A 14,178-nucleotide genomic window follows, 5' to 3' on the forward strand; every position below is an offset into this window, starting at 1 on the left:
GGTTACCAGGCAGTAACCAATCAGTGACTTGATGTTGCTTTTGAATCTGAGCTGAATGCTGAGGATCAATTGCAAACTCACTAAACATCTGAATGTCCCGTGTGGCCCCCTTCAAGTCTCTGACTAACTCAGAGTTAGAGAGCTGAAAAGCAGGAAGTAGTGTTCTGGCTATTATGTTAGACATCCAGTCACTCCAGTCTTTATACATTACATTTTTAGCTAACTAACTATATTAGAAATATCTTTTATTTTGCACAGCCTATCTATTTACCCAGTTTATATTTTTACACTGAACTGTTCCTTTAAACCCTAGGATGGGGCACAGTATGCCCAGGGCTCAGTGGCACTTACCAACATCGAGCAAATTTACATCTGGGTAGAGACCCATAGCAACCACTCCGATCTTTTTAAGCTTGGTGAGATGTGTGGGATTGCCATAGGTTACTGGATAAACATTTGTCCTGTATTAATAAATTAAGCCCCACACATTTGAACTAGGGATGCACCGAATCCACTCTTTTGGATTCGGCCGAACCCCTGAATCCTTCGAGAAAGACTCATCCGAATACCAAACCGAATCCTAATTAGAATATGCAAATTAGGGGTGGGAAGGAAAAACATTTTTTACTTGTTTTGTGACAAAATGTCCCCGTCCCTAATTTGCATATGGAAATTAAGATTCGGTTTGGCCAGGCAGAAGGATTTGGCCGAATCCGAATGCTGCTGAAAAGGCCGAATCCCGAACCAAATCCTGGATTCGGTGCGTCCCTAATTAGAACACACTATCCAGAATCCTCACTATCGTAAGTGCTGCGTTGTTCCTTTTTTTTTTTTATACATATAAAAACAATGGCTTCCTGTTTAACCCTTCTTTAGACCTTCAGTCCTGTATGATCTGTGTGGCCAGGCGCATCACAACTGCAGAGAGAGTCTTCTCGACCAATCCCGAAAGCTTCATCACGAGGCATGATCTGACAGGTAAGATAATATGAATAATAATCACTTACTCCGCTGCACCATCTTGTGGGTAAACTTTAGATTAAGCAATGTTATTGTTTTTAGCCCATTATAGGAGGCCACAATATGTTTGTGTAAGGCTTTCCTTATTGCACAATACATACATAATACATTTTTTTTTTTTTGTAGAATAAAGGTCAGTGTGTTTATCAGCTTTGTAAAAGAACCTTTTAAGTATTATCCTTGTCACAAGGAGAGATTTAATAGGTAGCAGTGTGACTAAAAGAAATAGTTGTTTTTTGTTTTAAACTTTACCTTTGAATTGGACGATGGCACAATTTATGCCCCTTAAATTTAAATGTAAATTGTGCAGGGGATTTTGGCATTGCCGGCCGCCATATTATTTGTGACTGGATAGTTAGTGCTGTAAATGGGCTGATGTGAGTAACATGTTGTCATGTAAAATGGGAATGATGCATTCTTTATCATCCTGTTGGCATTTAAGGGGTTACCTTTTAGTTAGGAATGCACTGAATCCACTATTTTGATTCGGCCAAACCCATCACAAATATACGGCGAATACTGAAACGAATCCTAATTTGCATATGCAAATTAGTGTTGAGAAGGGGGATACATTTTTTACTTCCTTGTTTTGTGACAAAAAGTCATGCGAATTCCCTCCCTGCCCCTAATTTGCATATGCAAATTCGGATTAGGTTCGGCCAGACAGAAGGATTCGGCCGAATCCGAATCCTACTGAAAAATGCAGAATCCCAAACCGAATCCTGGATTCGGTGCATCGCTACTTTTAGTATGGCCAGTTCTAAGCAACCTTTAGTCGGTCTTCATTTTTTTTTTTTTTTTTTTTTATACGTTTTTAATTATTTACCTTCCTCTTCTGACTCTTTTTCTAGCTTTCAAATGGGGGTCACTGACCCCATCTATAAATCATATGCTCTGTAAGGCTACACATTATGGTTATTGCTACTTTTTATTAATCCTCTTTCTATTGAGGCCCTCTGCTATTGATATTCCAGCCTCTTATTCAAATAAGAGGGTAATTTGGACCCTAGCAACCAGATTGCGGACATTTCAAACTAGAGAGCTGCTAAATAACTCAAAAACCACAAACAATGATAAATGAAAATCAACTGCAAATTGTCTCAGAACATCCCTCTCTACATCATACTAAAAATTAATTTAAAGGTGAACAACGCCTTTAAGAAAGAACATTTTGTAGGCCATTTCCTATTAAGTCTTGTTATTGTGGAATGTTCTCGTTATAGGAGAGCTCATGAAACACTACATTCTTTAACCTTGTATCTAAGCCTTGTCTCTACATCATCATGTATCCATTGGTCTTTGTTACAGGCAAGGTGGTGAACATAGACGCCAACTCCCTGCGATCCTCCATGAGACCAGGCTTTGAGGACACCATCCGAAGATGTATTCAGAGGTTCCTCTGTCACAGCGATGGGCAGCCATGGACATACAAACGGCATTACCAAGAAGGCAAGTTATTTGCTGGAAAGGTCCCCAGCACTACATGTCCTACATGAAACGAATTTATGTAACTTTGTACAGTTCCCTTTGGTGCAAAAATATGGGCTCTTTGGGCTCTTTGTTTCTGGGTTGTCCCATGTAATAATCCTATTGCCTCCCTCCATTCAGCTTATGTCCATGGGCATTCTGAAACGCCTCTGTATAGGTTCTCGCTGGCAGATGGCACCATGGTGACTGCTCAGACAAAAAGTAAGCTCTTCCGGAATCCTGTTACCAATGATCCACACGGCTTTGTCTCCACACACTTCTTGCAAAGGTGAGTGAAGAGAGGGGACTGTGATTTACAGCTTGGAATTAGCTCAGCCAGGAGAAGCTAGGAAGATGGGATACGTATCCTTAGTCTCCCTTTTATTTATTTTACTTCTGTTTTAAAATAGGAACCTATTAGAGCAATGGCCTCGACTTTGGGGGGAAAATGAAAAGCAGCTTGTTTAGTTGCCACGAGGAAAGCATTTGCAGGAGATTTGTCTCCTGCGTTTACAGGCGACTAATCTCCTGGTGTGCCGTTGCTATTAAAGGAGAAGGAAAGCTTTTGAAGCAGTTTATTGCCAATAGATTATCCACAATAGTGCAAGCTATAACACTATATTTATTCAGCAGAATGCTTTACCATACCTGAGTAAACAGCTCTAGAAGCTCTGTTTGTTTAGGATAGCAGCTGCCATATTAGCTTGGTGTGACATCACTTTCTGGCCGAGTCTCTCCCTGCTCATTCATAACTCTGGGCTCAGATTACAGCAGGGAGGGGAGGAGGGAGGAACAAACTGAGCATGCTCAAGCCCTAGCCCTGGAGGAAAGGTTAAAACTAAGTAAGCCTTATCAGAAAGGTCCATCTAAATATACCAGTAAACCCCTAAAGTAGTGCTGCTCTGAGTCCCCTGTCAAAAGAAACACCACATTTCTTTCCTTCTATTGTGTACACATGGGCTTCTGTATCAGACTTCCTGCCTTCATCTTAAACCTCATTGCCCTGGGCAAGAGCATGCTCAGTTTGCTCCTCTTCCCACCCCCTCCCTTCTCTGCTGTAATCTGAGCCCAAAGCAGGGAGAGACTCAAGCAGGAAGTGATGTCACACCATGTTAATAGCATTCTAGCTTGCACTATTGCAGCTAATCTATTGGCAATAAAATGCCTCTGTAGCTTTCCTTCTCCTTTAATTGTAACTGGCATTAAAGCATATTTTTGTGATTTATACATATGGTGCTTATGGCAGAATGTCGGTAATGTAAACCATAATATCTCATAGCCTGCTAGATAACTATATTTTACATCTGTTAGGCTTATTTAAAGTATCTGGCACTCTGGCCGTGCCCTTTTCTTTACTGAAATGATGATCGTTGCATCAATAAATACTGCTGATACAATGATTGATCTTCATTCTTGATTCCTCTTTGACCCCACACACGTTATTGATTATTGTTACTCAGAGAACAGAATGGCTACCGACCTAATCCCAACCCAATGGCACAAGGTATTCGTCCACCGGTGAACCCCAACCCTCCCAATACAATGAATTCAATGCAGGCTCAGGCCATGCAGCAGCAGAACAGGAACTATGGCATGGGGGACCCCAATAGCATGACACAAATGCCGGGCATGAGATACAAGTCCCCAGGCAACATGGCACCTGTCAATCAAGCTCCAGGTGTCCAGCAGTCTCCGTATCCGAACAATAGTAATTATGGCCTTAACATGAATAGCCCACCACATGGCAGTCCGGGCATGAATTCTAACCAACCCAACCTTATGGTGTCACCCAGAAACCGGGCTAGTCCCAAGATGGCATCCAATCAGTTTTCTCCTGTTCCAGGTATGTCTTTTACATTATTGTAGCTGATGTGCTAGGTGCAAGTGGAAATCCCACGCATAATGTAGCAGTAATGTCATTTCGTGTAACTTGCAGGTATGAACTCTCCAATGGGATCGTCAGGAAATGCAGGGGGAGGAAGCTTCTCCAGCAGCTCGCTAAGTGCTCTCCACGCCATAAGCGAAGGAGTGGGGAGTTCACTCCTGTCATCGTTGTCTTCTCCCGGCCAAAAAGTAGAGAACAATACCAATATGAACTTGCCCCAGCAGGGTAAAATTGGCAACCAGGATTGCAAGAGCCCCAGTGGCTTGTACTGTGAACAAGGACAAGTGGAAAGCTCTGTGTGCCAGTCAAGCGGTAGAGAGCACCTTGGTGATAAAGACATTAAAGAGAACGTACTTGAAGGGTCGGACAGTCAGCGATCACAAGCTGAAAGTAAAGGGCATAAGAAGCTCCTCCAGCTTCTCACAGGTTCATCAGAAGAACGGGGTCAAAGTCTAATGTCTGGTTCTTCTATGGACTGCAAAGATTCATCCACCAATGTAACAAGTCCATCTGGAGTGTCCTCATCCACTTCCACCGGCGTGAGCTCTACGTCCAACTTGCATGGGTCCATCCTTCAAGAGAAACACCGCATTCTCCATAAGTTGCTGCAGAATGGCAATTCTCCCGCCGAAGTAGCAAAGATCACGGCAGAAGCCACCGGAAAGGACGTTTTCCAGGAAACTGGGAGCTCTGCACCTTGCACAGAAGCAACGGTGAAACGAGAGCAGCTGAGCCCAAAGAAGAAGGAAAACAATGCACTTCTGAGGCATTTGTTGGACAAAGACGACTGGAAGGACGCGCTGTCCAAGGACATTAAACCCAAAGTGGAACATATGGACAATAAAATGGGCCCGTGCAGTAGTTCCAGTGTCCCGACTTCAAGTCAGGATAAAGAGGTCAAGATAAAGACAGAGCCTGCAGAAGAGGTAAGATGCGGTTATTGGCTGTATTTAAATTACTAGTGAATTTGCACAAGTTCTAGTTACAGCTTACCTGGCATGGATTAAAGGCAGACGAGTTTATATTGAGCCTTACGAACAGAGCCGGAATGTTTTCAAAGCTGTTTTGGCTGAAATAAACCCCATTCAGATCACAAATGGCTGCCAATGCTACTTACAAACAAGCAGATAAATCTCAGCCACCGAATTGTTTTTGTATAAATCAGCAATATCTGCTGGTTCTGCCTCATACAGTTGAATGACACACCGCATTCATGCTTTGTTTCCAGGTTCCGGGAGATTTGGATAATTTGGATGCTATCCTGGGGGATCTGGCTGGTTCTGACTTCTATTCCAATTCAATGAGTTCCAGAGCAAGTGACCTTGGGCCCAAGCAGCCTGTATTCCAGGGCAGCCCAACATTGGGTAGGAATTCGTTTTTTTTGGGACTTTAATTTTTGCAGACCTCACAGATTTACAAGTAATATCTTTTTAGAGACTGTTCATGATCCTGACTTAGTGTTTATGTTATGACCTAAATGAAAAATCCAAAAACCCTACTTTAATGCTTGTAACATAGGTGCCATAAAGCAAGGGTGGCCTCCCTAGGTGAGCCTTGGTGAATGAAGGGGAACAGCCCAAGGGCCATTTAGGGTGTGCTTAGAAGCCCAGTGGATTAGGGAGAAATTTTCCATGAACAATAATATATTTCCCTAGATGTTCTTGGATATACAAACAGTGATTTTATAACCTCGTTATGAGTAAGTGAGGGCACCAGAACCAAAATAGTGAACTCAAAATGTCTTGTCCTTTAAGGACAAGGAAATTGATCTATCTATCGATCGATCGATCGATAGATGTGTGTGTGTGTGTATATATATATATATATACAGTATATATATATATATATATATATATATATAATACACAAAAGCCATGAATATCTTGTAAATTTTATCCATATAAACGGTGACTAGTGATGTCATCAGCATTGTGTATTATAATAAATAAAGTACCCCCTGTTGGAAAATATGAGGATATTAGCAGTTACATCGGAGTTCCATGACCTGTATAAAAGCCTTCGGGCCTCCTGCTTTAATTTATATGGTCATGGAACTCCTCGGTGACTTATAATATCCTTATATTTTACAATAGGGGGTACTTTATTCACTATATAACCTCTTTATGAGTTAGTGAGGGCACAGGACCAAAAGTGAGCTCAAAAAGTCTTCATATAACACTTTCTTAAAGGACAAGTAATATATATATATATATATATATATATATATATATATATATATATATATATATATATATATATATATATATATATATATATATATATATATATATATATATATATATATATATATATATATATACATACAATCTTACTTCCCATCATCTGGTAATACAGTTCATAGTAGTGCAGCAGGTTTGGTGACCGCCATGTCTTCTGCTTTGCTTCCTAGCTCTAGCGGTGATTACCAGATTGGCTTCATTCATGCTAAAACAATGCATTTTTGAATGGTTTTTGGGACCAATGACCAGTCACTGGATGAATGTGTTGGCGCTCTATAAATAACATTTTGTACAAATTATCATGTCGTCCCTTCGCAGGCATGAGGAGTCCTGATAGTGTGCAAGGGAGCCGGCCGCCATTTAATCGGGCAATGTCGCTAGACAGCACAATGCCAGGAAGCTCCACCCCTCCAGTGCGAAATATTAACAGTTTTCCAATGGTACCAAAGCAAGGCATGATAGGAAGCCCAAGAATGATGGATGGACAAGACAATTTTGGTGTTATGATGGGTATGTTTTCCCTCACACTGGGGTTCTCTTTCTCCTAAACTCTAAGACAATAAAATAAAAATCAAAAGGCCCCATTGGCTTACAGGAGCTGTAGGGCTGCCTGCTATCCCTTCTTAAGACCTTATGACATATATTGATATATTTCCTATTCATGATGTGCTTTCTTGTGCAGGAAGTGGACCTAACAGGAGTATGAACCAACATCCAGGTGGGGACTGGGCTATGCAGAACTCTGCAGTCAATAGGTTGGAGCCTCCTAATGTGGGAACCGTGGGCCGACCCGGGCCCGATTACAACACAGCGATGTCAAGGCCTGCGATGGGTGGGAATATGCCGGGACTTCCAGCCAGATCTAACAGTATTCCTGGGAGCAGACCAGTGATGCAGCAGCAGATGCTTCCAATGAGTATGTTTATCTTGAGGATACTCTAGCCTATTGGCTCTGCAAAGCCATATTACTAGGCAATTGAGATTCTGAAGTCAGATCAGCCCAGAGGGGCAGGATTGCTCAAGTTTGACCAGACCGTTACTTAAAAAGTTTATGCTTAACATAGTTTTTGCCTGTAGCTAAAAGAATTAGGAAACCATGGACATTTTTTTTCTGCAAACAGGGCAAACAAAAGTTACTCTATGGGACCTTGCAAGGTAGAAAATTACAGCACCAGTGCACCCCTGCTTGATTGTCTCCTGTTTAACAAAAAAGTCACAACAAAGTGGTAAAGAGAAGAGTTTGTATACTGGTAATCTAATTATCTACCTCACAAGGGCCAAGCATATAGTAACATCACCCTGTTTGCCCTGTGTAGCTTAAGAAATAACACCAGTAACGGAATTACCGGGCGCCCAGGTACTGGCTATGCAGCTGGGCTATGCAGCCGAGATCGAAGCAGATTCGCAAAAAAAAACCAAAAACTGCCGGTGGGCCACAAGGGATGCGGACCCTGGTGCAGTCGCACCTTTGCACCCCCAGTAGTGCCACCACGGCACTGAATAACACAAGCCATAGATTTATTTTGATTAGTTGGGTAAAAGTTATTGCAAATAGCATATGGGGGGCATAATTGTATGGCTGTTTTTCTAGAGACTATCAGACCGCTGTATGATCTGAAGAGGCGGTTACTCGTTTTAATAGCTTATTGCATTTGTTTGCTCTGCCAAATTCGTCACATGCATCTATTGAATGCAGAGCAGTAAGTCTAAGCTAGCCTTCTAGATAAAGAGTAATCCTGCCATTTGCTTTGTAACTTTTGCTATGAGTAGGAGTCTCTTTAGGCAAAGTAACAACCTGTTCCTGACGCTTATGTTTTTTTTTTTTTGCTAGGGCCCAATGACATGGCAATGGGCATGGGATCAAATCCTTATGGACAACAAGCCCCTTCAAATCCCCCTGGATCGTGGCCAGATGGCATGATGATGGACCAGGGTCATGGTGGTGTACAGAGCAGGTAGGAATGACATACATAATAGCATGGGGTATGTAGTAACATTCAACCCTAAACTTTAAAAACCCCTTCCGGCATGTTGAGGCGTGCGCTACCTAGTTTAAAGGAGAATTCAACCCTAAACTTAAACACCTTCCCCACCCCCTACACTACATAGACCCTCCTCCCCCCAGCCTAAGTGTTACCCGGGCAAATTCCCGTAACGTTTTACTTACCCCTCGGTGCAGATTCAGGCATCGGAGTTCACGGGCGCCATCTTCTTTTCTTCGGAAATCTTCGGAATGAGACCGGCATGGTGAGGCATGCATAATTGGGGCAGATTTCTGTTTCGGGACTAATGCAAATGTGCCGAAACTCATGTAAATTGCTGAAGCGCCAGTCTCATTACGAAGATTACCGAAGTGGCTGAAGATGGCGCCTGTGAACTCAGATACTGGGGGAGGAGGGAGGGGGTCTGTGTAGTGTAGGGGGGAAGGTGTTTAAGTTTAGGGTTGAATTCTCCTTTAAACTGGGTAGCGCACGCCTCAACATGCCGTATCCCCATTTACAACTTTCATTGGACTTCAAAACCATAAATGTTATTTTTTTCATTCCGTATTTCAGGCAGTTAGGAAGGAATTCTTTGGATGACCTCTTATGTCCTCCTTCGACCGTTGAAGGGCAGACAGATGAAATCGCACTCCTTGATCAGTTGCACACCCTTCTCAGTAACACGGACGCCACAGGTCTCGAAGAAATAGATCGAGCTCTAGGAATTCCGGACTTGGTCAGTCAGGTATGTGAGACTTGCTACTACACTGATCCTGTGGGAGGTACTGGAGCAAAAAAATAAATAAATGGGAACTTGCACTTGTTTGCTCATAGTCTATACAGAGAGATCCCATAAAACTATGGCAGCATAGGTATTCCCCTGTACTAAGCACAATTCAGCAGGAACAGCCCCAAAGTTTGCTCATAGTCTGTACAGAGAGATCCCATAAAACTATGGCAGCATAGGTATTCCCCTGTACTAAGCACAATTCAGCAGGAACAGTCCCCTAAGTTTGCTCATAGTCTGTACAGAGAGATCCAATAAAACTATGGCGGCATAGGTATTCCCCTGTACTAAGCACAATTCAGCAGGAACAGCCCCTAAGTTTGCTCATAGTCTGTACAGGGAGATCCCATAAAACTATGGCAGCATAGGTATTCCCCTGTACTAAGCACAATTCAGCAGGAACAGTCCCTAAGTTTGCTCATAGTCTGTACAGAGAGATCCCATAAAACTATGGCAGCATAGGTATTCCCTGTACTAAGCACAATTCAGCAGGAACAGCCCCTAAGTTTGCTCATAGTCTGTACAGGGAGATCCCATAAAACTATGGCAGCATAGGTATTCCCTGTACTAAGCACAATTCAGCAGGAACAGCCCCTAAGTTTGCTCATAGTCTGTACAGAGAGATCCCATAAAACTATGGCAGCATAGGTATTCCCTGTACTAAGCACAATTCAGCAGGAACAGCCCCTAAGTTTGCTCATAGTCTGTACAGGGAGATCCCATAAAACTATGGCAGCATAGGTATTCCCCTGTACTAAGCACAATTCAGCAGGAACAGCCCCTAAGTTTGCTCATAGTCTGTACAGAGAGATCCCATAAAACTATGGCAGCATAGGTATTCCCTGTACTAAGCACAATTCAGCAGGAACAGCCCCTAAGTTTGCTCATAGTCTGTACAGGGAGATCCCATAAAACTATGGCAGCATTGGTATTCCCCTTTACTTAGCACAATTCAGCAGGAACAGCCCCTAAGTTTGCTCATAGTCTGTACAGAGAGATCCCATAAAACTATGGCAGCATAGGTATTCCCTGTACTAAGCACAATTCAGCAGGAACAGCCCCTAAGTTTGCTCATAGTCTGTACAGGGAGATCCCATAAAACTATGGCAGCATAGGTATTCCCCTGTACTAAGCACAATTCAGCAGGAACAGCCCCTAAGTTTGCTCATAGTCTGTACAGAGAGATCCCATAAAACTATGGCAGCATAGGTATTCCCTGTACTAAGCACAATTCAGCAGGAACAGCCCCTAAGTTTGCTCATAGTCTGTACAGGGAGATCCCATAAAACTATGGCAGCATTGGTATTCCCCTTTACTTAGCACAATTCAGCAGGAACAGCCCCTAAGTTTGCTCATAGTCTGTACAGAGAGATCCCATAAAACTATGGCAGCATAGGTATTCCCCTGTACTAACCACAATTCAGCACGAACAGTTCCTAAGTTTGATCATAGTCTGTACAGAGAGATACCATAAAACTATTCCCCTGTACTTAGCACAATTCAGCAGGAACAGTCCCTAAGTTTGCTCATAGTCTATACAGAGAGATACCATAAAACTATGGCAGCATAGGTATTCCTCTGCACTAAGCACAATTCAGCAGGAACAGCCCCTAAGTTTGCTCATCTGTACAGAGAGATCCCATAAAACAATGGCAGCATAATTATTCCCCTGTACTAAGCACAATTCAGCAGGAACAGCCCCTAAGTTTGCTTATTGCCTGTACAGAGAGATCCCATAAAACTATGGCAGCATAGGTATTCCCCTGTACTAAGCACAATTCAGCAGGAACAGCCCCTAAGTTTGCTCATAGTCTATACAGAGAGATACCATAAAACTATGGCAGCATAGGTATTCCCCCTGTACTAAGCAGAATTCAGCAGGAACAGCCCCTAAGTTTGCTCATAGCCTGTACAAAGAGATACCATAACTCAATATTATGCAATAAAGGCCCAGTTCCATGGGACTTCACGGGATATTTTTTTTATTTATTTCAAGGGTCAAACTCTGGAGCATCAGCCAGATTCTTACCAGCGTCAAGGCTCTCCAGTCGTGATCGATCAAAAGCCACCCATTTATGGCCAGCCCTATGCAGGGCAGGGAACAGCTATGTCTGCTGGGGGCTTTAATAACATGCAGGGGCAGCACCCACCCTATAATTCGGTGATGGGTCAGATGAACCAGCAACAAGGCAATTTCCCCCTGCAAGGTATGCACCCACGGGCCAACCTCATGAGACCCCGAACCAACATACCCAAACAGCTGAGAATGCAACTGCAGCAGAGGCTCCAGGGGCAGCAGGTAAGTCTTCTGATACTCTGATCTATATATATATATACAATACTTAGTGTGCTGCAGCCTGTTGCATGGACCTGGGAGCTGGCTTGTATATCCCACCTGCTTTCTGTTTCTCCTTTTTCAATTATTATGTAGTACAGGTATGGGATCTGTTATCCAGAATGCTCAGTACCTGGGGTTTTCTGGATAACGGATCTTTCTGTAATTTGTATCTTCATACCTTAAGTCTACTAAAAAATCATGTAAATATTAAATAAACCCAATAGGCTGGTTTTGCTTCCAATAAGGATTCATTATATCTTCGTTGGGATCAAGTACAAGCCACTGTTTTATTATTACACAGAAAAAGGAAATCAATTGGAAAGATTTGGATTATTTGGATAAAATTAAGTCTATGGGAGCTTTCGGCTTAAGATTCGGCTTAATACCGAACCCGAATCCTATTTTGCATATGAAGGGGAAAATATTTTTTTACTTCCTTGTTTTTTTGACAGAAAGTCACGAGATTTCCCTCCCGTCCCTAATTTGCATATGCAAATTAGGATTCGGTTCAGCCGGGCAGAAGGATTCGGCCGAATCCTGCTTAAAAAGGCTGAATCCTGGATTCGGCGCATCCCTAGTAATAAGCCAGTCCTTTCACTTCACCATCATCATCATCACCTATGAAGCAGCACTTAATGAAAAGCGCCTAGTTTGTGTATTACCTGAAACTGTTCTTCTTCTGGTACCTGTAGCTTTCTCCTTTGTTTTCCAGCAGTTCGACATCCAAACCTAATGCTGAGGATAACATTTGGTATTGTTCTTCTGTATTAATTGGCTTTGGGAGTTCAATGACAAGAGCAAGACATTGATCCATGTAATCACAGAATTTCTACACAACGACCGAGTCTTGCTTTTGTTCTAGAACTGAATTTGCTTTTTTTTATACTTTTAAATGTATGGGGGGCAGGGCTGCTAAATTTTAAGAGTAAAAAAACAGGTATGGGACCTCTTATCCAGAATGCTCAGGGGTTTTCCGGATAACGGATCTTTCCGTAATTTGGATCTTCATGCCTTCAGTCGACTAGAAAATCACGTAAACATGAAATAAACCCAATAGGCTGGTTTATTTATTTATTAGTTGGGATCAAGTACAAGCTACTGTTTTATTATAAGAGCAGCGACACATGAGGAGATTCAGGGAGAGTTAGTCACCCGGCGACAAATCACCCCTTCTTCGGGCGACTAATCTGTCCTTCCCACCGGCAAGAATCGAAATCGCCGGCAGGATGCATTTCGTTTTCCAAAGTCACCCGAATTTTCCTCGTGAGGCGACTTTGGAAAACGAAGCGCACCAATTGCCATCCAGCGGGCGATTTAGATTCTAGCCGGTGGAAAGGCAGTTCAGGGAGATTAGTCGCCCGAAGAAGAGCCGATTTGTCGCCGGGCAACTAATCGCCACAAGTGTCTCTGTCCTTACACAGAAAAAATTAAATCAATTTTTAAACATTTGGATTATTTGATTATAATGGAGTCTCCGGGAGACAGCCTTTCCATAATTCATAGCTTTCTGGATAACGGGTTTCCGGATAACGGATCCCATACCTGCACTTTATCCTGTCTCCGGAATTCTGAAGCAAACACGATTTCACACATTGTCGCATGTTTTTATGCCCTGCTCTTGGAGCCACGGGCCTTCTGGTAATATGTTGTACGAGAAAGTATTTGACATCAGTCATTTTATGTTACTTGAACAAAATGGCAGCAGACACCGCATTCTTTTTGCTGGCAACTGGTTAATGTATGTAACGTAGTAGCCTTAAAGGGATATTGTCAAAATAAATCAGTTAATAGTGCTGCTCCAGCAGAATTCTGCACTGAAATCCATTTCTCAAAAGAGCAAACAGATTTTTTTATATTCAATTCTGAAATCTGACATGGGGCTAGACATATTGTCAGTTTCCCAGCTGCCCTCAGTCATGTGACTTGTGCTCTGATAAACTTCAGTCACTCTTTACTGCTGTACTGCAAGTTGGAGTGATGTCACCCCCTCCCTTCCCCCTCCAGCAGCCAAACAAAAAAACAATGGGAAGGTAACCAGATAGCAGCTCCCTAACACAAGATAACAGCTGCCTGGTAGATCTGAGAACAGCACTCAATAGTAAAATCCAGGTCCCACTGAGACACATTCAGTTACAATGAGCCTCTAGTTACACCACTTGCCCCTTATGCAGAAAACCCCAGGTGCCAAATATTCCATATAATAAAAGGGTAAAATACATTTAGAATATTCACATTTCTACTTAATTTCATTGTGATATTTTAACCATATCCCAGTTGCTCGGATAAGTGGCCATAGCAACCATTGAGCCTTTCTATCCTGGGTCACTTGAAGCTTCCCAGCTTGTACTACAAAATAACCTCATGTGGGTGCAGGCAGCAGTTTTTTTTATTCTTTATAATGAGGTACTGTGATTGGAGATAAACCCTTTCTTCTCTCTTTCCTGAAGTTCCTGAACCAA

At 42.5% G+C, this 14,178-nt stretch overlaps 1 protein-coding gene across 5 annotated transcripts in view; it reads left to right on the forward strand.

Annotated features, from left to right (window-relative positions):
- Positions 1-14,178, forward strand: part of LOC108701773 (nuclear receptor coactivator 3-like) — a 102,012-nt gene that overhangs the window by 80,701 nt on the left and 7,133 nt on the right. For all 5 annotated transcript variants that reach the window (XM_041577114.1, XM_041577115.1, XM_041577118.1 and 2 more), the window contains 12 exons: positions 877-978; positions 2,329-2,469; positions 2,629-2,776; positions 3,948-4,330; positions 4,424-5,298; positions 5,601-5,736; positions 6,931-7,122; positions 7,295-7,528; positions 8,444-8,567; positions 9,168-9,339; positions 11,378-11,680; positions 14,167-14,178. The exon at positions 14,167-14,178 is cut by the window's right edge and continues 93 nt beyond it. In XM_041577114.1, coding sequence (XP_041433048.1) covers positions 877-978; positions 2,329-2,469; positions 2,629-2,776; positions 3,948-4,330; positions 4,424-5,298; positions 5,601-5,736; positions 6,931-7,122; positions 7,295-7,528; positions 8,444-8,567; positions 9,168-9,339; positions 11,378-11,680; positions 14,167-14,178 — 2,822 coding nt within the window. The remainder of the gene's footprint in view (positions 1-876; positions 979-2,328; positions 2,470-2,628; positions 2,777-3,947; positions 4,331-4,423; positions 5,299-5,600; positions 5,737-6,930; positions 7,123-7,294; positions 7,529-8,443; positions 8,568-9,167; positions 9,340-11,377; positions 11,681-14,166) is intronic.

This window comes from Xenopus laevis, chromosome 9_10L, assembly GCF_017654675.1.
Source record: "Xenopus laevis strain J_2021 chromosome 9_10L, Xenopus_laevis_v10.1, whole genome shotgun sequence".
In the NCBI taxonomy this organism is placed as follows: domain Eukaryota; kingdom Metazoa; phylum Chordata; class Amphibia; order Anura; family Pipidae; genus Xenopus; species Xenopus laevis.